This window comes from Mus pahari, chromosome 3 (assembly GCF_900095145.1).
Source record: "Mus pahari chromosome 3, PAHARI_EIJ_v1.1, whole genome shotgun sequence".
NCBI lineage: Eukaryota > Metazoa > Chordata > Mammalia > Rodentia > Muridae > Mus > Mus pahari.
The window spans coordinates 39,746,178-39,771,094 of NC_034592.1; the positions used below are offsets into that span (position 1 = coordinate 39,746,178).

Consider the following 24,917-nt stretch of genomic DNA (forward strand, 5'->3'; position numbering starts at 1 on the left):
GCAGGTACAGTCTACATCCATGTGCCTCTGCAAACCCAGCTCAATCCCTGCAATTCCTGACTGGGATTGTTCCAAGGCCTCATGCTCTCTCTTTTGTTATGTGTTGTAAGTTGTAGGAAGTGAGAAGACTCCCATTGCGTGGTTAGATGGATGGCCTGGAAAGACTGTGACGGGCTCACGGAACCATGGAGGCTTTGCCCTCTGGAGTGGTTGGTGATGGTGTTTCGGGTGTGGGTGTTTTCCGTAGGAGCTTGTAACAGTAGAAAACAACATGCGTCTCTTTACGTGGCTGTGCTTTGTGCATGCACACGGTAGTCCGTCATTTTCTAAAAGTTACCCACCCCCCCTTTTTGTCTTCAGATATAATACTCTGCCAAGCAGAAGAACCCTGAAAAATTCAAGATTAGTGAGTAAGAAGGATGATGTTCACGTTTGTATCATGTGTTTACGGGCCATCATGAATTACCAGGTATGTGTTGGATTATCAAGGATGTTTGCTTTAATCCTGTAAAAGATTCTGATGTAATCAGACCCAGATCTGTCTCTGTCTCTGTCTCTGTCTGTCTGTCTCTCTCTCACCATGTGTGTTGATATTTGTATATCTCTTTGAAGTTAAGATCTTGATATACTGAGATTCTCTTAAGAAGAGTCCGATTCATTCCAATGTTCAGTATTTAGTTCCATGGCTGCATATTTTAGTATTTATAACTTATCATGTAATGATAAGTTGTCCTGAGCTAGTGTGTAAACAGGTGTGTGTACCATGGGAAGCAAGGATCTAATCGTGAGTAACAGTGGCAATGATTAGCTGGTGCACTGGGCTGGCTCCTATGGTGCTCAGTCCAGAAGTTATCATTATCGTGTGTTAGCACCAGCGGTTCCTAGTGTCCATAAGGAGTATGTGGGACACTATTAGCAGTGCACATCCCTGCTTTGGCTGGTTATGCTATGGGCTGACCTCAATCTGGAAAATTGTGTAGCATGTGCATTTCTTTAATTTTATAGCACCGCAGAAAATGAGTATGCACAGGATCTAGGGTGAATAAACAGGGCTGTAAGAATAGATAAGCTGCTGGGTGGTAGTGGCGCACGCCTTTAATCCCAGCACTTGGGAGGCAGAGGCAGGCGGATTTCTGAGTTCGAGTCCAGCTTGGTCTACAGAGTGAGTTCCAGGACTATACAGAGAAACCCTGTCTCGAAAAAAACAAACAAACAAAAAAACAACAACAACAAAAAAAAAAAACAAAAAAAAAGGATTCAGTTTAAAGCTTAGATCCTCAGGTTAGGGACTAGATGCATGAGGGTCCAATATGAGCTTTCAAACCCAACATTGGAGTGTGAATGGAATGTACAAAGGCAAGCTTGCTTTGGTGTTCCCCCACCAATTAGAGTTTTTCTGTGCTTCACCAGACCAAGACAGTCTCCTAAGTACTGAGAATGCTGCAGTCCCTAAATATATATCAAGAGCTTACTTTCCAGGGGAGGTAATCGTGGCAAGACTGCACTAATAACATGTACACATAGCATTCCAGATCATAACAATGATGAATAAAACCAAAGCCTGCCCTGTGCACTTCTCAGGGTTTTATGCCTGTAAATTCTGGAGAGCGCACATCCCTGTGAGGCTGGTAGTCTTACTCCCCCATTTTGTTTCTGAGTAAACTGAGAGTTAAGCAATACCCTCCATAGTACATGGCCAGTGAGTTGTACAAAGTTCTAATCCAGGAAGGCTTTGAATTATTACTACTAAATACTACCAAAAAATCAGAATAAAAAATAGGGATAGAAGTGCCGTGTGTGTGTGTGTGTGTGTGTGTGTGTGTGTGTGTGTGTGTGTATGTGTGTGTATTCATTCCCCAGATTGGCTGCTAGGACAGTGACACTAAGGAGGTAGTATTTATGAGATGTGAACTGTGGATAGAGGGAAGGACTGTTAGAGAAAGAAGATTCTAGGCAGAGGGAAAGGCAACTACCAGGGCCCTGGAGCAGGAAGGGGAGTCAAGTTGGCTTGGGGAAAGGGAGTAAGGAGAATGAAGGTAAAAGCAGAAATAACAGGGATTATATAGAATCTTATGGGCCAGTGAAAGACATGGCTTTGTTACAAATAGAAAACAGGGCATTCTGACCATATAATGTGGCATCTACTTTAATGGGATGAATCCTTATGGCTTCTGTTCAGCGTTTGACTTTGGGTGCAGAGGCAAGGGGAGGTAGACTGTTTTGGAAGTGACCAGCATTAACTTGGATGAGTTTTGGGTGCTGGTATGGTTCAGAATTATAGGAGGAAAGATAAGAAAAGTGGTCAAGTTCTGGATCTCTTTCTGGATGGATGGTAAGGGCCACAGCATTTGGTTGTGTATCGAGGGAGAAGGTGAGAAATAGAGATGGTACCAGGAGTCCATCCTGGGTCTCTAAGATGAAGTTGCTGTCTACTGCAGAGCAGCAGATCTGACAGATCACTAGGACGTCTGTTTGGTAGACTTTAATTGAGACGTCTATTTTGGCATCCAAATAGTGAGCTGAAGTGGGTACTCAATTAGGACAGTCTGAATAGAGTGGATAGAAGATAGATATTTGAAAGCAATTAGCATAAAAATAGTATCGGAAACCATGATACTGGGCTAGTAGGTAGAGAGGAGTTTCTTAATATGAGCCCGTAAGGCACTCCACTTAAATAACAGAGAGAGAAAAGCCAAGAAGAAAGGCTGAAAAATAGCCGGAAGGGCAGAAGCCAGCCAGAGGAAGTGCTGCAAGCTGCGTCTGATGCTTCTGCTAAGTCATGCAAGATAAATGAGGCTCAGCCCGAGGGTTTAGCTAAGTGCACATCCGTGGTGATCCTGCCAAGAGCAGCTTCAGGGGTGGGAGGTGAAAGGCCGAATAGGAGTGGCTTTCAGAACACACAGTGAGAGGAAAGAAATCTCTAGACCTTGCCTATTTTGAGGGGACTTTGCTGTGGTAAAGGATAGCATCCAAATGGGAAAGTGTAGCTGCAAACTGGCTGCTCTGTCAAGCTCGGGTTTTGTTGCACCACTATATTCATGCTCATGGTGATAAATCAGAAGAGAAAGACAAATAGATTCACAGAACATTCAGGACGTTTCACGTACTTTGTCATCTTGAGGCGGGTTCTCAGGTAGACCAGGCTGGCTGTGCACTCTTTGAACTGCTCCCCTTGCTTGCACCTCCAAAGTGCTGTCAGTGTGCCGGCTCCTGTCCAGTAGGTGAGAGGGAGTGCGGTCTAGGATTTAAGTGGACGGGCTGGCCTCAGATTGGAGCACAGAGCTGTTTACCTCTGAGAAGAGATACCCTGGTCGATGGGCAGATTGACTGAAGCTATGGAGAGTTTGGATTTGGGAGATAGTGCCTTGCTGCGTGGCACATGCTGACGTTTATGAATCTGGTTTTGTTTTTAGTCCTTTTATTTTTCTCTTGTCTGCTGGTGGCATGCATTATCTCAGTGTGAGAGGAAGGTGTGTGTGTGTGTGTGCTTTAAAAACACAGTCGTTGCTCCAGATTTGTGTTGCTAGTTTGTATGGAGTTATGGGGAAGGGTGCATCAAAATGGCCATTGCTAGTAATGTGGTAATGGTGGGAGGTGGAGTAGAAGCTGGGAACGGTCAACACTACCTGCTTCGTGGAGTCGTCCTGGATGCTTGAAAACTTCAGATTTCAGAGCTTTGACTTTGAAATGCAGAGTAAAGTGATGTGGGTGGATCTTGGAAATTCAACCAGGGCTTGATTTTCTTTCATCTTCAAAGTGATTCAATGCATATACAACTTTTGAGTCCCTAGAGTAGTCTTTTCACTAGTTTAATAAAAGAAAAACGCATAGATCATTCATTCATAAACAGTGAAAAGATGCTCTTGCTCAAAGTACCTTCGATGATGGATGGCACCATTTCCGAAAAATTTGGAAGAGACGCGTGTTCTGACACCCGTGTGCTGGGTGCTCAGCTGCCTTTATTGATGACATGAATTCCATGAGGTAGGATTTTCCGTGGAGTTTGGCAGTGCTAGAGATTGGAGCTAGGGTTTCAGTCATGGGAGACTGACTTGCACTGCTGTACCGCCAGCCCAGTGTTTGTGTGTTGGTTAACACTGAAACTCCGGTTATAATGCTTTCCTCTTCCCCTCTGCATTTCAGTATGGCTTCAACATGGTCATGTCTCACCTACACGCCGTCAATGAGATTGCACTAAGTCTGAACAACAAGAATCCCAGGTAAGCATCTTTTGTAATGTTCAAGTCTAAATCTTAGCTAGTCAGCAGTCAGCTGTTTTAGACCTGAAAACCTTCCAAGAGTGGCTTCCCCAAGCAAGACTGGCTATAAACCTGCTTAGAATTTTCCCTTTAGCCTGGTTACTTTCCTGTCCAGAGCAGAACTGAGTACTCGGGACAGCTCCCAGTCTTCTCTTTTACCTTTCAGTCCATGGGTGACCTGGCTCTCCACAGCTCTACTGAAAACCGTGGTGGGCAGGACTGCGTTGCCACTTCCCCCAGGCACGGGGACCAGGAGAGTCTTGACAAGGCTTTAGCTGTGCCAGCTAACGTGAAAGCCAAGCAGCCCACCGGAGACTTATTTATGTTTCATGTTATCTTGACACATGCAGCTTAGTTATGAGCAGAAAAAGAAGCACAAACACAAATTTAACTGTGTGCATGTGTATCGTCAAGACCAGAATCATATAGTGAAATTCTTTTACTCACCATTTACCCTTTACATGTTGTAAAGTATTTTGTCTTCTGGTGATTTCTGCATTTCAGTTGTGTAACTCTCCTTCATTGTTTAGAACTGAATTATCTAAAAACTATTAATTCTTCTTTTAAAAAAAACTGAGGATAAATTGGATCTTTTAATTGAGAAGGGACTATAAATTGTGAAGTACTGTATACACATTGGATATTTTGGTTTTGTAGTTGCTTTTGTAGTTTATGAAAATCCAAAATAGTCATGTGTTCTGGTTCCTGCCTTCACCACAGGGAAGTCATTTTTCTTAAGACAGTTGACATTGTAGATATCAGAACTGTCTTTGTTAAGGAGGTTGGCAGTTTTTATTCTAGAATGAAGACGAGATACTAAAGTAGTCTCGTGATGAGGAAAGAATACTGTTTCTTTGTTCATGTTTTATTTGCAGACTTTGAATTCATCTGTAGCTGCTTCTTCCAAAATGATTTCAGATGCAACTTTATTTTGTTGAGTCAGAGAAAATATTTTTCTATGAGTACAGCTGTAACCTGGTACTTTTCCGGTCTCCTGCATAAGAAGACATACTAGACACTTGTCATGTGGGATTTTTCATGGCTTTGTTTCTGTAGGAGAAATGAAAAACAATTCCAGTTGGTTTTTAATTTTGCTATGTTATATGATTAACAGTTAAAACTGACCACCATATCCACCTTCCCTATTCCTTGCATACGGCATATTTAGGGAGGTTTCAGGATGTGATTGGTATCCCTCAGTTACCTAGAGTTTAATGAATATGCAGGCCAATGCTCTATTCTTCAAGTGTTCATCTTGGAAGGAGCAGCCAACTCATTACATCTCCTTCAGTGATTTATGTTTTTCTTTCCCCTTCTTGTTTTGACAGAACAAAAGCTCTTGTCTTGGAGCTGTTGGCAGCCGTTTGTCTTGTCAGAGGCGGGCATGAAATAATTTTATCAGCTTTTGATAACTTCAAGGAGGTAGGATGCGTAGTTTTGATAAGAGTTCACAAACGTCTCACATCTTTGAATAGAGTGATTCATGTCGTCATTGATCCTAGGACTAAGGGAGCATAAGTAGCTAGTTTTCCTGAGGCATTACTGAGAGGGAAGCAGTGGTTTTAGTTTATGTGGCTGGAGGAAGCGTTCTTTGGGTGTCTCGTTTCTATCCTATGGTAAATCATTTCTATCCTATGGTAAAACTTGGCAGTATTCACTTCCCTTTCGAGCATGGGAATAGTCATTGGGCAAACAGGCTTTGATGTACATACATTGAGTTAAGGTTTTTACAGTGTAAATTCCAGTAAGCTTTAAAAACTCCTTCGTCATAGTTACTTTTCCTAAATCCTATTTATTTTCATTCCTTTGCTGGATGCTATTTATGGAGGAAAAAAACCATCAAACCTGTCAAATAGGGACATCCATTGTAGGATTTTTGTAATCTTAATGGACAGATGCTATTATAAACACACATATAAGTAAACACACACACAAAGAAAAGTTAAAACTGGGTGTATAGGATCACAGGCTTGCAATCCCAGCATTGGGTCAAGACATCTGGGGTAGAGTGGATATAAAATGATAATTTGGCTAAATAGTGAGTTCCACTTAGCCTGAGGTACATATTCCCCAACAAGAAAAACAAAAACCCAACAACAGCAATGGGTATATTTGGATAAAATAGAGACTGAGGGCTGGAGAACTGGTTCAATGGTATCAGTGGTTCGTGGTATGGTATTTGCCTAGTAAGTACAAAATTCTAGGTTCAGTTTCCTGCACTCGTGAAGGGAAGACTGATCTGAATAACTGAGATCATTGAACATAGATAATATTATACAAGTCACGTAGCCATGAATCAAGCCATCAAGACATCTCTACTAAGGAAGTAACCAGTTTTCCTTTGGATAGTGAGGAGTGCTATGGCCAAGCAGACAGCCTCTGTATTTTAGTGCCTATGCCCTGAATCTCAGACTGCTTTAAGTAGGAAAATTACAAACAACTCTGGGAGAATGTTGAAGGCACTCAGAGCCCCAGGTCCTGATAGGACCCTCAGTCAAGGTGAGCCTTAGTCTGGTAGTACTGTTTAAGTATGTCTGGATTAAAACTCAAGGTAGTATGCCTTTAATCCCAGCACTTGGAGGCAGAAGTTGGTGGATCTCTGTGAGTTCCAGAGCAGTCTGTTCTATATTGTGAGGTCCAGGACAGCCAGGACAATGTGGAAAGATCAGGGCTCAGCCAGTCAGTCAATCAATCAATCAATCAATCAATCAATCAGTCAATCTTCAAGCCAAGCTGCGGTACTTTTGTTTGCTTAGTTTTTCATTGTTATTTTTTGTTTTTTATTTGTTTGGGGTTTTTTTTGAGACAGGATTGTTGTCGTTGTTGTTTGGGTTTTTGGTTTTGTTCTGGTAAGCCAGGCTCATTTAAGATGTGGTTCCATGAGGGGGCTTCCAGGTGCTCTGCCACATTTACTGAAAGTCTAGAGAAGAATGTCGAGCACTGGCTATGCCTCAGTGCAAAATCAGTTACATGCCATCTTTAAGGGTTTCATTTTACTGATGAATCTAGCTGCCATACCCGTGAGACACGTGCACAGGTCAGTGGATAAGCTAGGGTCAGCATTTGTCTTCCTAATTCTGAATGTCTATGAAGCTACACAGAAGTCTGTGCTGACAGGAGTATCTGTGTATTCCTAGTGTCTATGTCCCACATCGTGGGCCACTTTAAGTAGGGAAATAAGGGACATCAGAGCTATCCTTCCTACTGGAGAGGGAGAGGTGCTATGACCTGTCAGGGCTGGGGAGCTCTTAACCTGTGAGCAGCAAGGTGTGTAGTGAAGTCATACCTGAGTTCTCAAAGGCTGATGAGTAACAGGGGATCTTTATGTTCACATGTGGCTTCCAAAACAAATGAACTTTAAATGTAAGAATGTGTAAACGTTTATCTGTGAGTCTATATATCATGTATAAATACATGCACATTTTACATCTACAAATAAGGGGGCATATGGGGGGATGGTTTTAAAGTGCAAGATAAATAGCATATGTTTGCTGATATAATTCCCAAATCCTTAAATGAGACCATGCTTGAAAATATCACATGCTGTTTCAATCTCATACTGACAATATCACATGCCAAGACCTGTCTACACCGAAGAAAATATTTACCATAAATGTATTCATGGCCATAGCTATAATAGCCTGAAATATAACTTTAATAATGATCTGATTATACTCTAAGTCAAATTATGTATTAAAAACTAGCAGGAGTGGAGAGATGGCTCAGCGGTTAAGAGCACTGACTGTTCTTCCGAGTTCCTGAGTTCAATTCCCAGCAACTACATGGTGGCTCACAACCATCTGTAATGGAATGCAATGCCCTCCCTCTTCCGGTGTGTCTGAAGACAGCTACAGTGTACTCATATACTTAAAATAAATAAATAAATCTTAAAAAAAAAAAAAAAGAAAAAAAACTTTATTGGATCTGACTTTAATCCTTGATGCTTTGGTTTTACTTTCTCATACTTAAGCATAGAAGACACAGAGGCATGGGTAGAATTGAGTCAGATCTTCCGTGTCAAGAGTTTCTGTGTCAGAATTGTGTATGTTTTAGCTTTTTAGGGGATATCACATGCTTATTTGAAAAAAACTGCAGGTAGTGTTGAAAGCTGAATTTTACCCGTATGTGTTTAAAGCTGCACCAAAACCAGCTGCTTCTGGAATCCCTTATCTGTTCCACAGTTGCCTGGAGCTTTGCGTCAAAATAGAATTCTATTCAGTGTAGTACTCCTTCAGTACCTCTCTTTCCCTCATATTTCTCTGTGAGTCAGTCATTTTCTTATATGTCACTGCAAAGGGAGTTTTCGGTGGTATTTTTTTTTGTTTATTTTTTTTTTTTTTTTTTTTTTTTTAGCCAGAACTTTCACTGGTGCCTTCTGGCTTCTGAGGAGCTAGGGGCTAATGCTTTGTGAAACATCACGTCTCTGTTGCAGGATGCCGGACAGGGTCTCAGTCGGTGGATGACATCCATAGGGCCACTATGGTTGAGAGCGCCATGCCACACAGGGACTGCTCTCCTTTGTTCTGTAGCAGGGACTAAGGCTTCTCCTTCTCGAGACAATACACTTATTCTGTCTAATATGACCTGTATAGGTTGATAAGAATGTAAAATGAAGCAAAAATTTTTTGGCACTTTGATTACATCTTTTCTCATGGTTTAGTTAATGTTAAAAATACCAGCAATAGTGCTCTTTTTATTTTAAAATGATGACTTTTTTTTTTTTTAAAGAAAATTTGTTTCCGTGCTACATTAGATTTATGTCAGTACTGCAAAACTGTGGTTTATTTTCATCAAAACTTTGAAATTGTTACTACTAACAATATTAGGTATTATTTGATGTTAGTAACAATATAGTATAACATGGAACATTTTCATAATTTTAGCACTATAATTTTTATTTTATATACTCTCATATACTCTTTCAGTTTAAATTAACAAGAGTCCTATGACTTCCAAAGGGAAAAGTGATAGAAAAAAACATATGAATAATGGTGATATGTGACTCGATGGCAGCACATGTGATTAGCATACACACCCTGGATTCAGTCACCAAGTCACTGCTCTGTTCTTTTTGTTATTATTATTAATTATTATTATTACTGTGAGTGTGTATGAGAGCCAGATCAGAAGAGTGAGGGTGAGGGTGGGCGGAGACATCAAAGCAGCGCTCACATCATGGTGGAGATGTGAAGGGCAGACTATGGGAGCTGATTTTTTCCTTCTATTTCAGCTTCCTGTTATTGACCTCAGTTACCAGGCTTGAGTTTCAAGCATTTTTACCAAACATCTTGCTTGTCCTCATTTTGTTTTCAAAAGAGTCTTACCCTCAGTGTTCTCACATCTAAATTTTTTGCTTAGGAATAGAAAATACACAACTTAATGAAATTTGAAGGATATTAACCCAATTTTATAATAGATTGCTGATTGCAGTGGTTCTCGACCTATGGGTTGAGACCCAGTTGGCAATCTACTATCTCTAAAAATATTTACATTATGATTCATAACTGTAACAAACCCTTAAGTTATGAAGTAGCAGCAAACATAATTTTATGCTGGGGGTTGGGGGTCACCACAACATGAGGAACTGTATTAAAGTGTTATAGCATTAGGAAGATCAAGAACCACTGGCTTGGGCTGGTGAGATGGCTCAGTGGTTAAGAGCACTGACTGCCCTTCCGAAGGTCCTGAGTTCAAATCCCAGCAACCTCATGGTGGCTCACAACCACTCATAATGAGATCTGACTCTCTCTTCTGGTATGTCTGAAGACAGCAACAGTGTACTTATTTATAATAATAAATACATCTTTAAAGAAAGAAAAAAAAAAAAAGAACCAATGGCTTATTGTGATGAGGTAGGGTCTAAGACCAGCATTACTGAGCAAGCACATGTGTTACCTCATTGTGTATGATGGTGAGTTTCAGCAATACAATGTCTAATGGCACCTTGTAACTTGTATCAGTAGCAAGGGTGTGATTGGTTGAAGATTAGCTCATTAATAGCCAACTATGGCACTCTTCAAATTCTTTGCTCTAAGAACAATTAAGTAAAAGAAATTAGCACATCTGGGTTTGGTGTTGAAGTGTTCCCTCATGAAAATTTATGCCCCTGAAATGAGGACCAGGGTGAGAACAAGGGGCCATCCGTTTTTCCTCATTGTTTCCTTTATCCATATGAAAAGACATGCAGCCATCTTCTTGAAGTTCTGTCTTAGTTGCATGGCTGTATGGTTTGTTTTTGAGCATTGAGTCTGTGAGACAGGAAAAAAAAAACCACTTCTGGAATTTCAGAAATATTTTTGGTGTTCATATTAGTTCAGGGTCTTTTTGGTAAGAAACAGATTCTAACATACCGAAGAGAAGGTAGATGCAGGAGGACAGGAGACAAAGACAAGGCAAGAAGCCTAGAGACCAGCCTTAGAGATGGCCAGGCATTGCTGCTGTGGTCAGACCATGGGTAGCCTACACATTCATCCTTGAGAGGGGCCCCCTCAGCTGTTTGGTGTTCTTTTCTCCCAAACATCAAGGACCTGCCTAGAAACCTATGGGCTCATAATAAAGTCCTGCCAACTGTGAAGGGCCTTGACCAGCCCTCGCTGTAGATTCAGAAAGATTATATCTAGTTCAACTCCTACATGTTTTCAACCCAGACCTTCTTCTCTTTTTCCTTACCCTTTCTCCTTGCGTCCCCCTTTTATATTGGGTATAGGTGAGAAATTGCCCTGCTTTTAAAAGGTACTCCAAAATATACCAAAGAAAGTTTCCATTTGGTGTCATAGCAGAAGTACCCAAGAATAGAAGTCTACAATAGAACAGCCTACGGTGACACCACTGATAAAACCTTGAGGGTGTTGAGCCATCATGTCTCCCAGGATGCTGGAAGGTATCCCTGAAAACCCTCAGGGTTCCAGATCAGTTATAACTGTCTCCAGCTGCTTTTACAATGATAACATCTGGTTTGGGGCAAAAGCTGTAGTTAGGTTAGTAAACACCCTAACGCCTCCCCACTTCTGACCTTCCAATATAGACACACAAGCCCTCTAAAATGAGTCACTCAAGGCCACCAGCTCTCTTGTATGCAAGACTTTTGGCAGTAGCCCTTGTCCCCCCTCCACATGCTAGAAATTTTCCTAAGAAGGCTAATGTGGTTTAGCTACTGGGCATCTGAAAGCACTCATACTATGCATTATTAACTTGATTTAAGAAAGCCTGTCAAGAGTTATTCACAGTGGTCCAAACTGGACAGGAAGAAGAACAGACATTTTGATGTGTTCCCAGAATCCCTCTGAGTTTAATTCCATTGACTTCATCAGTATTTGAGGGCATGGGGGCTGTAAATGTAGCAGGAGCCATCCGAGTAACTCTGGAAGCTCTCTGGTTCTATGGGTCAGTGTTCATACTGAGACGTCGAGACTGTCTCCACTTCTGTTGTCTCTAGGGTCTCTCAGTAGAGATCTAGTGTCTAGAGCTCTCTAGAGGACTGTTTCTGTTGAGTCCACACTGAAAAGCCAAAGAAGCTGGCCTGTAATGTCTGGGTGGCAGCAGCGCTATATTCATACCTAGGAAGAATGGTGCTGGCACGCACGTGCTAGCTGCTTCTTCCAACTCTTTCACTTCTTTTTCACTTTAGCCTATTGGATGGTGCAACCCACATTCAGGGTGGGGCTTCCCCCTTCCCCGTTTACCCCCACATTTCAGTTCCCTCTGGAAACACTTCCACTGATAGAGCTTCACTAGACATCTCTGGGTGCAAGCATGTTGACACTCAGTCCCAAGCGTCACATTTGCCTTAGGAGCTGTAGGGGAATACCTAAGGTTTTACTTGTTTCTCATCTTCCTTTCTCCCCTTTGTTCATGACAATGATTGATTTCCTTATAATAAAAGGCTTGATAAACTTTGTGATTGATGCAAGGGTGATTACTGCTTCTTCCAAGTGAGCGGTTTTGAGAGCCTTCTTAGAAAGGAAGCATTGCCTGGCGGTGGTGGCACACACCTTTAATCCCAGCACTCGGGAGGCAGAGGCAGGTGGATTTCTGAGTTCGAGGAAAGCCTGGTCTACAAAGTGAGCTCCAGGACAGCCAGGGCAACACAGAGAAACCCTGTCTCGAAAAGGGGAAAAAAAAAAAAAAAAGGAAGCATTGCCTAGGGTTCTGAGTTCATTTCCTGGGTAATGATCAAGTTATGATCATGAGTGCCTGAATCCTCCAGTAAGGAAGTGGACACCACTATCCTGCTGACTGTAGGATGAGTCACACTGATCCACTGAAAATACAAAGTGAGCTCTTTGTCAGGGATACTGATGAACACTGGAAATCCGAAAGTAAACTGTAGGCCTTCCCGTAAAGGAAAGCCTCTAAGAAGCTAATATATTTGACAGTTGAAATTCTGGGCTCTCAAAAGGTAAATGGAAGAAGATTCTAGGCAAGAAGACAGAAAGCTGACCAAGACAAATGTGTGTGTGTGTGTGTGTGTGTGTGTGTGTGTGTGTGTCTGTGTGTGTGTGTGTCTGTGTCTGTCTGTCTGTCTGTCTGTCTGTGTTTAAGGAAGATGGTGCAGAAGAAAAGTGAGGCAAATGGGGCCTGAGTTTAAGATAAATAAGAATAGTTAGGTATCATCACCATTGTTGATTATTATCATTAATTTTGACACATGGCCTCCAGCTTGTTAGGTATCCCAGGCTGGCCTTGAGCTTAACATTTCTAGTCTCAGCCACCTGGGTGCTGTAATTATAGGTGTGTGCCTCTATGCCCGCCTCAGGTGATTACAGGGGGTGCCTCTGTACCTGCCCACCTCAGGTGATAGTTGTTGCAGTAGATGGGTACAGACTTTAAAACATCCTTTGGGTTTTTTTGTTTTTTGTTTTTGTATCTTACGGTTCTACACATCAAAGTACAAAACAGTCACTGTTCTGGTCTTCTACAAAGTCCAGAGGAACGCTTGTCACTTTGCTGTTTCCTTCTATATTCCTTGGTTCATAGCACCTGCCTCTTTCTTTCTCTGTTAATCTGGTTTTCGGATTCTTTGACTTCCTTTATGTAAGGATCCCCTACACAACATCCTATCAATCCAAATAATCTCCTGATCTCGGACCCCTTCACTCACTTATTCAAGTCCACGAAACACCCTGTACCACATACGGTAACAGTGCCAAGGTAGGGACACGCAAGGAATACATACAGGCAAAGAGAATTAAGGATGCCATTTCGTATTAAGATTGCCTTTTGGTGAAGTTGCCCCATGCCTGAGAAGAGAGAGTGGGGAGTGCTCATGAAAGGGGCGTGGCTGATAACACTCAGTCTTCCTGTTTCCAAAGCCTCAAAGCAAGGGGGCAGCAAAGGAAATGTGCTCCCCAGTCACTGGGTCTTTAATCACCCTCCATTAGTAAAGAAATGAATAAAAAACCCCTTGGCAGTGAACCCAGCATGAGATCATTCTGATGTGGCAAGGTGTGAGCCGGCCTCTGTGGCTTGTTCCAGAATCCACCACTGATGTTTCAGAGTCCTTGGTCTCTTCCTACACTGATAGCCAGCCACTGTTTGAATTCACTCTAAAGTCTGCAGGACCTTCATTCTCTGTGAGTCTGGGGGAATGAAGAGAAAATAATTATAGAGAAGAGGGAAAGCAGAGAGGATCAAGGTGCTCGGAGGCGCCCCAGTTATCGGGTGACCTGGCTAGCTTGCAGGGTGGCATTTTTGCTCACCCTGACTTTAATGCAGACCCCCTTCCCAGCCTGACTGCGATTCTATACAAAGAGGAGGTTCATTTTCTTAATGGAGCAGCCACTTAAAAAGCAGGGTGTTGCCTCCTTTGTATTTTTATTCACAGAAAAATAGCCCTTCTAAACCCATGCCCTCTGGCAACCGTGAAGCAGTTGGCACATGTGTCCTCATTTTATATTCTTGGAAGACTGCCCTGAGAGAAGCAGCGAGAGCTGAGTTCTGCTGGAGACGTGCAGTGTCTCATATAGGCTTGGGCACTGGTCTTCAAGCCTGGAACTTTCCTTCAGAACTGGCTCATTGACATTTGTGTGTTCTGTGGTTTTAAAGGACGGGAGAACAGTGGCATGTGTGAATTTACTATACATACATACATACACAAACACACATCTATATATGTATACACACACACACACACACACACACACACAAACATATATATATATATAGTTACGTGAAGCCTGAGAAGAGAAAGTGGGGAGTGATTGTGAAAAGAGCCATGGCTAATAACACACAGTCTTCATGATTCCAAAGCCATATGTGCGCACGCGTGCGTGTGTGTGTGTGTGTGTGTGTGTGTGTGTGTGTGTTTGTGTGTTCACTCTAGGAAACATGAAAAAGGGGGTTTTCAGCCCCTCATCAGGATTTGGTAGTCATGTCCAGCACAGATTTATGCAGGATCACGTTAAATGTCTGTTTTAGGGCCAACTTGCTTTCTTCTGTGCCTACCCCTCACTTCTTCATTCTACACTGATTTGTATGGTAAATATGTATTAAAAATACCCTTGTCTTGTTGCTGAAGAGATGATGGCTTAGAGGTTAAGAGCCCTGGCCACACTTCGACAGCAGCTGAGTTCAATTCCTAGCAAACATGTGTGGCTGGCCCAGGAACCATCCTTAAAATGAGGTCTGGTGCCCTCTTCTGGTGTACAGGCATACATGCAGGCAGAACATTGTATACATAATAAACCTTTTTTAAAAAGAAGTGTTTCCTAAAAAAAAAACAAAAAACAATAAAACCAAAACAAACAAACAAACAAACACAAAATTAAAAAACCCCAAACCTTTTCTTGTTGCTGGGTCTGACAGTGCATACCTGTAATTCTAGCACTTGGGAAACAGGAGCGAGTCATTTGAAGCTTCAGAGTGAGCCTACAGCTAGGCTAGACTACATGAGACCTTCCCTCAAAAGAAATTATAATTTCTGTCCTGAGACCTTGTGCTTCAAATTTATTCTAACAGGTAGTTTTCTATCATGTGAAAAATAAAAGACCTTTTTTTAAAGTGTCACCAAACTGTAAGTTGTTTTTAAGGTTTGAGAGTCTAGTGCTAAGAGTTACACTGACTGGTAAGGTTCAGTCCCAGCTCTACCATAATTGTGGGATGCTTAGACATGTTCACTGGGAAGAAGGGTAAGATAAATTACATTTTTATCTATCTATACATGTGTGTTAACATGTGCATAATTGTACAAAGGTACTGTATGAGTAACAATTAAACCCTAAAATACAAATGGCAAGATTGGCCATGACTGTCCTGGTAATATTGGTGTATGTTGGTTTCTGTTGTGGAATTAGACCATCTCTTATAGTTTATACATCTAGTTTTCTTTCCTAGAGATGCCTGGTTATCTTTTGTTCACCATTTGTCCTTACCACCCTTTCCTTAAGAACTATTAAACAAACTCGGAGGTCATGAAAATGTCTGGGGAGTTGTCGAGTGGTGTACAGACTTCTCAGCGTGAAAGAAGTTTGGTTATTGTGACTGGGGCATTTGACAAACAATAAAAGGCATGGTAGGTACTCTACATAGGTTCCTTGACTTCCTAAAGGGAGACCTGGCTGCAAAGGGATTTAGTAGAGTAAATGTATGCCAGGATCAACAGTAAGAGAGACAGTTCGCAAATGTACAGAATATTACTTAGTTCCAACTCCTCATTATCATTGAACTCCAAATTCTAGGTGCTTATTAAACTTGACTTTCTGCTAGTCAAGCTTAAATTTCAGCTGGAATTGAAACACTTATAAAACATCATCGTGTTTGTATGTGAAGTCCATAGTAATTATGTAAGGATTATGTTTTACGGTTTCTTTCATAATAATGAATAGCAATGTTTGGAAAAAAGACATGCATACAGTTGTTGATTCTGTTCCATCTTCTCTCATAAATATCAATAAATTTGTCTTATATATGAATTATATATGTATGATTTAAAATAGAGAAAATACTAGAACATTTTCTGGACAAACATTTGGTTATATATTTAGTTAACGCCCCCAGGCTAATGCGTATTGCTAATTCCCAGGTGTGAGTAAGGCGTGTAGATGGAGGCCTCGGCATAAGTGGGCCTGCACTCATTCAGATCCGCTTCCCTCTGGGATTACCACCATTCAGCTCTGGGTTTGTATACAGTCTTACAGGACATGCTCTTATACTCCAGGCACTTTGCACATATGTTCCTATATTTTCCCACCACAGAGCAAACATAATAGGAATGGCTACAGATAAGGTAGACTCTTGGGATGGTTTTAAATTACTAGTAAAATTCATGGTAGACCAAGCAATTTGTAGTGATCCAATGATACAGGAGGCGTCTTTTGAACTGGATTATTAAAAAATAAAATAAAATAAAAATAAAAAAATTAAAAAAGAAAGAAAGGAAAAAAAAAGAACTTGATTTGGTGGAGAAAATATCAGGAACAGAGATTGACAATGTAAGAAAGAATACATGGCTGATTGGAAAATATCTCCCCATTTTACAGATGGGGAGAATGTGGTCAGGAATTTAGATATCTCTTATATTCTAAATTCTGTTTCCAGCAACCGCATGGAAGTTCATAACCATGTGTAACTCCAGTTCTATGGCACCCAATGCTCTCTTCTGGCCTTTGTGGGTACTATTCACATAGGCAAACTCCTGTAGATACATAAATCCACAAGAATAATTAAAAAGAAGAAAAGTTCACTAAAGGCACACTGGTTCCTTTGATGCTCCATAAGGCTAATGTCTGGAGATCTAACACACACCACAGTCCACCTCACATCCTTCCGACCCCTCCAGAGAGTAAGTCAAGGTGCTGGAAACAAAGGGTTGGAAATACAGGCAGTATACATGTTGCTTCCCCATCTGTTTATCAGCACATCTTCCCAAAGGAAGGCTGATGATCCCTTGGCAGTTGATGAGGATGCTTTGCCTTGTGTTGAGAGGATGGGAACAGCTCCCTGATCTCCTAAGTAGACAGTGACAAATGCGCTGTTGATCCTACAGGCATGCAGTAAATTAGAAGAAGCAGCAGCCACTGTGACAGTGACAATACATTCTAGAAGGGTAAATCCTTTCAAATCAGAGAGTGCCGAGAGTTAAAAGAGAGGTTTGACAATCTGATGCCTTTAATTCACTCATGAGATTGACACTCAGGTAAGATCAAATAGTCCTAGGAGAAGGTCACAGAGTAGCAAACCAAGTCCCTAAAGGACATCCTCAGGCATCATTCCCAAAGATCTCAGCATTCAGATAAACACACTACTTTTGAGATAACTCTTATAAGACTAGAGAGATGCCTGGTGGTTAGGACAGCTTGCTGCTCTCCTAATTCAATTCCCACTACCCATATTGGGTGGCTCACAATCAACTGTAACTCCGCCTCCAAGGACTCTCGACCCCCTTTACGACCTTTACAGGACATTTACATGCATGTATCCTGCCCCTCTCTTTCCCCCTCCCTCCCCCTCTGTCTCCCCTCCACTTTTCTCTTTCCCCCCCTCCCCTCCTCTCCCCCTCCCTCCCTCCCCCCCCTCTCTCTCTCTCACACACACACAAACACACACACACACACATACTTTTTTAAATCTTAAAATATATTTTTAAAGGCAATACTTAAATCTCTCCAGAATTATGACAGCGATGAAAACCACAATTAAGTGTTGTGGGATTACACTTGGTATCTAACCTGTGTACCAATGCCCCCGCTAGTCTTTTGTCACTTCCTAGGTAATGTCACTTGGGAAAAGGGAACATCAAATGAGGAACTGCTTCCATCGGATTGCCTGAGGGGCGTTTTCTTGATTAAAAATTGATGTGCTTAGTTTCAGACCATATGTGGGTGGTGCTAAAAAAGCAGCCATGGCAACCCAGTAAGTGGTGTTCCTCCATGGCCTCTGCTTCAGTTTCTGCTTCCAGGTTCCTCCTTGAGCTCGTGCCCCGACTTCCCTCAGTGATGGTGTGTATCCTGAGGGTCCTGAGCTGAAATAAACCCTTTCCTCTCCAGGTTGCTTTTGGTTATGAAGTTTCATCACAATAGTAACCCTAACAGAGACTACAAATATCTCCTCCAGCCATTCTAAACAGAGCAGATTCCAGGGCTCTAAACTGAGACTTGATTGAGGACCTCCACAGTGAGACTAGGAATCTGTGCCTTTGAATGTATTCAAGGTTTCTAGTCAGTTTCACCGGGGAACTAGAGGCTCATGCACTCACATGATTAACCCCCCAGCTCTTTTGACTATGGATTAAATAGCTCAATCATAAACTCCATTCAGCTTGCATTGGAGCAACACCAAGAAGACATGTTACTATCTCAGGATATCATGGGGAACTATGATATATCTGAGCAAGAATTAGCCCACTGACTATGCATAGAGACTTGCATAGGTAAAAGGCGTCTTTGCATTGTGGTAATTCACAGATAGCCGTGAGTTCCGGCTGGAGTAATAGAGAATGGGTTTTCCATGTGGAAGAAAGGACAAGTGGACAGGTGGCACTTGAGTAGCTAATGGAAAGTGGCTGTCATAGTCACTGCTGTTCTATTGCTGTGAAGAGATGGCCGAGGCAAGGCTTATAAAAGAAAGCATTTAATCAAGGGCTCTTTCTAGCTTCAGAGGGTTAATGAGTTTTCTACACAGCAGGGGGCGGGGCAGCACTGGAGCAGTAGTTGAGAGCAGCATCCTGATCCTTAGGCCAAGAAAGAGAAACTCTCAAAGCCCAGCCCTAGTGACTAGCCTTCTCCAGCAAGGCCATGCCTCCTAACCCTTGTAATCCTTTCAGAGTTTTCCATTCCTATACCAGGCATTTAAATATATGAGCCTATGGGGTCTGCTCTTTGATTTTTCAAGGCAGGGTTTCTCTGTGTGGACCTTGATGCCCTAGAACTCACTCCTCACTCTGTAGACCAGGCTGGCCTCCAATTCAGAGATCCAGCTGCCCTGCCCCCCCCCCCCCCCCCCCCGAACCTGGGATTAAAGGTGTGTGTCTGTGTGGCTTTGGAGGACTTGTTTTTCCCTCGCTCTCTGTTTTTATTTTGAGACAGGGTTTCTCTGTGTAACAGAGCTGGCTAGACCCCTGGAACTCACTTTGTAGACCAGACTGGCCTTGAATTCTCAGAGATCTGCTTGCCTCTGTCACCAGAGTGCTGGGATTAAAGGCACACACTACCATGCCCTGCCCTGAGGGGAGGGCATTATTATTCAAACTACTGCAGAGAGAGTAGTTGAATTCAGAATGAACAATAACAGATTAATTTTGTGGCAGATAAAGATGTCTCAAAGCACTGTGACCCATAGTCACCTTCCTCTTCCTTCTTCCCAGAGTTCCTTTCTTCCTCCCAGGAAGTCCCACCTTCCTCTCTTTATGCCAATCATAGGCTTTAGCCTTTTATGACTTAACTTGGGGAGGATGGTTTACACAACGAAAGCTGCTAGTGTATGTGAGAATTCTCTGCATCTGAAGACATAACAGCACCAGGCCAACCCCAGCACCAGGGCCAACATGGTTGAAAGGAGATAACTCTTCTCTCCTTTGAGCCTGGTTTTAGAAATTGGCGAGGATGAAAGAACAAGAGACTGGTTTTGAACTATTTTCAGAATTCACATGTTGGCCATCATGAGAACGCTGTGAGTTGTCAAAATATATGGCTCCAGGCCAGTGAGACAGTTGTACAATAAAGCAATTGCCACGCAAGCCTGATAACTTGAATTCAAATCCCAGCATTCACATGAAGGTGAAAGGAGAGATCTTACTCTGTACAGTTGTCCTCAGATTTCCATGTGTGTGCTGTAACACATATGCGCACACACACTCATACACACAAAGAAATAAAAAATGTAAAAATCATATGCATAAACCAGATAAGATTGCATGCTATATATCACAGCATATAATTTCCATCTGCAAACAAGACCCACAGATTGTAAGACACAAAAGCACTTAAAGAGCCATACTAGGGTTCAGCAAGATGGCTCAGCACTTATGGTGAACCCTAATGATCTGAGTTCAATCCTCCAGGTTCCACGTGGTAGAAAGAATTGTCCTCTGACTTCCAGGTGCATGGCATGGCATGCATACCTCAAACATAGAGCCATTTTATGTTTGCTTGATTTAAAGTACACTGTTGCAGCTAAAATGTACTGTTCTTGACTTCTTTTGTTTGTTGTTTCTTTGAGAAGGTCTTTCTATGTAGCCCTGAATTGCCTGAAACTCACTATGTAGGTAGACCAGTTAGCCTAGATATGTCTGCCATCTCAGTGTCCTGAGTGCTAGGACTAAAGGCATGTGTCACCATGCATGGAACTATTCCTACTGTCTAGTATTTCTAATTCCTCCCCTGGCTTTGCCCTCAAGGTCTGTATCCACAGGAGGGATCTGGGGAGTCCTTATTGGATGGAGCGACTTTAGGAGCTTCAGAAAGTAAGCAAAGAAAGACTGCAAAGGAGCTCTCCTGTGCAATGTGTTACTCCGTCACGAGGTAGTTTCCTCCTGCTAGAAGTAGGGCCACCAGAATGTGACAATCTGTAGACAAACTCCAGCCTATGCATTTGAAAAGCAAGTGCTCTGTTAGGACATAAGGGGCATTTTTCTTACATATCACTCTGCGGTGGTTTGATTGTGAATGACCCCCATAGGCTCGAATATCTGACCATTTGGTTCTTAGTTACTGGACTTGTTTAAGAAGGACTAGGAGGTGTGGTCTTATTAGAGGAGCTGTGTCCCTGAGAGTTCTTTGTCCATCTCGCAAATCAGATGGACACTCTTGAGTTTACATCTGCTCTTGCACCATACTTGCTTCCTGCTGCCATGCACCCTGCCATGATGATCAGACTAAACCTCTGAAACTGCAAGCAAGCCCCCAACTAAATGCTTTCTTTTATAAGCTGCCTTAGCCACTGTGTCTCTTCATAGCAATAGAACAGTAACCAAGACACCAGTAAGTCATTCGCATATGAATAAATTAATCAACCCGAATTGTGCAAACATACTTATTTTCCAACTCCAGACCACAGACTTCAATCTGATAGTGTAGCCACTTCCCACCCATCCCTGTGGAGTCCTGCTTAGTACAGTCGTCCCTCTTTGTATCTTTAAGGTCAAACAATGCTGGCACTGAGGTGCTGTGAGATCAGAAGTGGTTGGTCTTTTTCCCATCAGGTGGGATCTTTAAACCTGGGTTATACAGTAACAGGGCTGCTACCCCCAAGCTGTTAGTTCAGGCAATTCAGGGAGCATGGTGGACTTTCTCATCTTCAGAGCTGGAGACTGTACTGCTGAATTCCAGGTCCTGCTTTAAGAAGGCAGATTGGAGTTGGGTGGTAGGGATGCACATCTTTAATCCCATCATTCAGGAGTCAGAGGGAGGCAAATCTCTCAGTTCTAACCATCCCGGTCTACAGAATAAGTTCCAGGATAGCCAGAGCTACTCAGAGAAACCATGTCTAAAAAAAAAAACCAGCCCCCAACAACAACAACAACAACAACAACAACAAAAGGGACATTGGGGGAGGGGCAGCAGTATGGCTCAGTGGGTAAAGGTGCTTGCTGCGAAGCTGATTACCTAAGCTTAATTCCCAGAACCTACATCATGGAGAGAACCAACTCCCACAAGTTGTTGTCCAACTTATACACACACACACACACACACACACACACACACACACACACACACCATGTACTCGCGCTTGACGACTAAATGCGAATACTTCTGGCTTAGTTATATAGAAATCAAGGGCTTATGTGTTTCCTTCTTGCTGTGTGGACAGGCTTATTTTCAGTTCTTTGTTTTTCTTGCTACAGTAAGTCCCTGAGATCACGGAGCTCCCTGAAGGAAAGCACCATTGCAAGGCAGTCTCTCTTGTGACTGAATGAATAGACTCCCCTTTTGGGCCTGCTAGAGAACAAAAATTCTATTTTCTTTTTTCAGGATTTATGAAGCCAGCCTTGATTTTATAGTTATTTGTAGTTGAGAAGCATCTGTTGCCTTCTCTTGCTAACAGCAGCAGGCTGATGGTTACTGACATCTTAGTTGCCAGTGAAACCACTGCTCTAGGATATGGCTCCCTTTGGCTCCCAGGACCGCTTACTTGATACACAGCCTCCAAATGAGGGTTGTGATAGACGCAGACCTTTCACTGGACCTGCTGAGGGCTCCTTAGAGTCTAAGAATGAAATGTTCATACTGGACACTTTCAAATGGAACCATGTTACTTCGTTCCAATAAAGTAATAATGGGTAGATTCTGTAATGTCCTCAACTTTCTCTTTCTCTTAATGAAGTGTAGGTCTGTAGAGACACGTGACTGAGAACCTGATGTTTCACTAATACTAAATAGTCCTGTGAAAACTTCAGTCAGTTCCAGATGTTTCCAGACATCCAGATGTTCGGTGTCAGGCACCTAAAGACACCACACTTAATTTCTGTGCGTGTGTTTTAGTGTGGGTTGCATAAAGAATCTTGAGAGTTCTACATCTTGTTCTGAAGGCAGAGAGGAGAAGACTGGTTTCGAGGTAGCTCGGACTAGGGTATTAAAGCCATGGCCACAGTGACACACTTACTCCAAGGCCATACCTACTCCAGCAAGGCTATACCTCCTAATAGCACAACTCCCTGGGCCAAGCATTACCTTAAACCATCGTATACAATTCCCTTGCTCCCACAGGCTTGTTCAAACATATGAGTCTATGGGGGTCATACCTAGCCATAGCATAGTAAGAAAGTACATTTAGTCCAACTTCTAAAGTCTCCATAGTCTATAGCAGTCTTAACCATGTTATAAGTCCAAAGTTCAAAGTCTCTCCTGAGATTTATCAAATCACTTAATTGTTATCCCCAAAGAAAGTCAGGAAACCAGCCGGGCAGACTCCAAGCTGCATCTCTGTGGGAAATGTCAAAGTAGCCTTCAGATCTCTACTCTTTTCATCTTTGATGAGGATTCTCCTGGTCTGGTTCCACTCCCTGTTAGCTTTAACATCTTGTGGTCTCCAAGTCAACTTCAATATCACAGCTTCTTGCTCCAGTGTCTGAGATCCACGCATGATCTTCTGGTTCCCCCAAAGGGCTTGGCTATCTGGGTGTCCTAGAACTCACAGAAACCCACTTGCCATATACCTAGTCTGAGATATGAGATGAATTTTTTTCAAGCTTTGTTTTTTTAGGTGGAGGTCCCTTTGGCTGGTTTTTGAGACTGTATCCCAGGCTAACCTTGAACTCAGGATAGAGGCAAGGATAACCCTGAACTCCTGGTCCTCCAGCTGCTACCTCCTGAGTATTAATAGCAGAGTTACAGGTGAATGCTGCCACACACAGGTTATGGAGTGCTAGAGACAGAGCCCAGGACTTGCTGGAAGCTAAGCAGGCACTATAAAAATTGAGCTACAGCCTCAACCACCCATGATAATGCATGATTAACACCCAAAATCTGAAGGAGAAAATAAATGGCACAATTTCTTGCCCAAGTCAGAATTAGCCACATCATATGAAGAATTCCAGAATGTGGTGTGTCCCCATGAAGATGAAGCCACATGACTCAGAGCTTACTAGAACTTCCTTCTACAGAAAGGAGCCCTTCTCTGCAGCTCCAGTATTTACCAAGATCAAGTATAACCTTGAAATCCCTGGCTGTCTGAGATGAGTCTACCTATATATGGAGGCTCCTGACAAGACTTGACATTCTTTACCCCAAACCCAGAAGAGTTTTATGTTCTAAAAAAGAACCTGTAATAATAAAATATAAAAACAGCTCTCCCCCATGTGTGCTATGCAGGACTCGAGTTCCCAGTTTGGAGAATCAGATAATTGACAAGCATTCAGCTTTGTCCTGGGAGGCTTGACATGGTAGACATCAAGCAGTCCAAACCAAATATGCAAGGTCGGAGAGCATTATCTTTCCCAACGCACTGACTGTATCCATGGCACCCACACAAAGGCAGTACTACTGACTCGCTTTACACCTATTCCTGGAAACAACCTCAAAATGGAAATGTAGTGTTGCTCTTGGTGGTGTACCAGCAAACCTGGAAAACCACAAGTGTAGCTGGCGCATAACTGATGAGGAAGGAGCCCTCATCTTCCACAGCCAAACAAAACAGAGCCTCGCAGCTCGTGTGACCCTCATTGGCTACTCCCACCCTCAGTGACTCAGAGCCCAGGGCTAAGCTCTGTAAAAGACCTCAGCTTCAAGACTGTTGGAGTATGGTCAGGAACTGCTGGACCCTTTCCTTCTACTGATGTCTTTCAATTACGAATGACTATACCCTTGGCAGGGTCATACACCAAATGAGAGAGTTGGGAAAGAGCCTCAAGTCCCCTTGTGGGGGAAGAATAAATGGATGCTGAACTGATGTGGGCACAGCAGAGTTTGGGGTATGACAGGGGCCCAGGAGAGACACGTCAAGCTTAAATAACGACTGCAAAGCTCAGTCATTCGAGAGCTTCGTAAACTAGCAGTGCTTCCAGCTGGGTGTGGTGGCGCACGCCTTTAATCCCAGCACTTGGGAGGCAGAGGCAGGCGGATTTCTGAGTTCGAGGCCAGCCTGGTCTATAAAGTGAGTTCCAGGACAGCCAGGGCTACACAGAGAAACCCTGGGGGGGGGGGAGCTAGCAGGGCTTCCACAGAGATCCTCTTACTGTAGCAGGACTAACTGCACACCCAGCAGACCCAGCTCCTGTTTGCTGGGACA

At 42.7% G+C, this 24,917-nt stretch overlaps 1 protein-coding gene across 9 annotated transcripts in view; it reads left to right on the forward strand.

Moving 5' to 3' along the window:
- Nucleotides 1-24,917, forward strand: part of Fmnl2 (formin like 2) — a 280,969-nt gene that overhangs the window by 215,783 nt on the left and 40,269 nt on the right. For all 9 annotated transcript variants that reach the window (XM_029535822.1, XM_021192149.2, XM_021192148.2 and 6 more), the window contains 3 exons: nt 361-469; nt 4,144-4,220; nt 5,588-5,681. In XM_029535822.1, the coding sequence (XP_029391682.1) occupies nt 361-469; nt 4,144-4,220; nt 5,588-5,681 (280 nt within the window). The remainder of the gene's footprint in view (nt 1-360; nt 470-4,143; nt 4,221-5,587; nt 5,682-24,917) is intronic.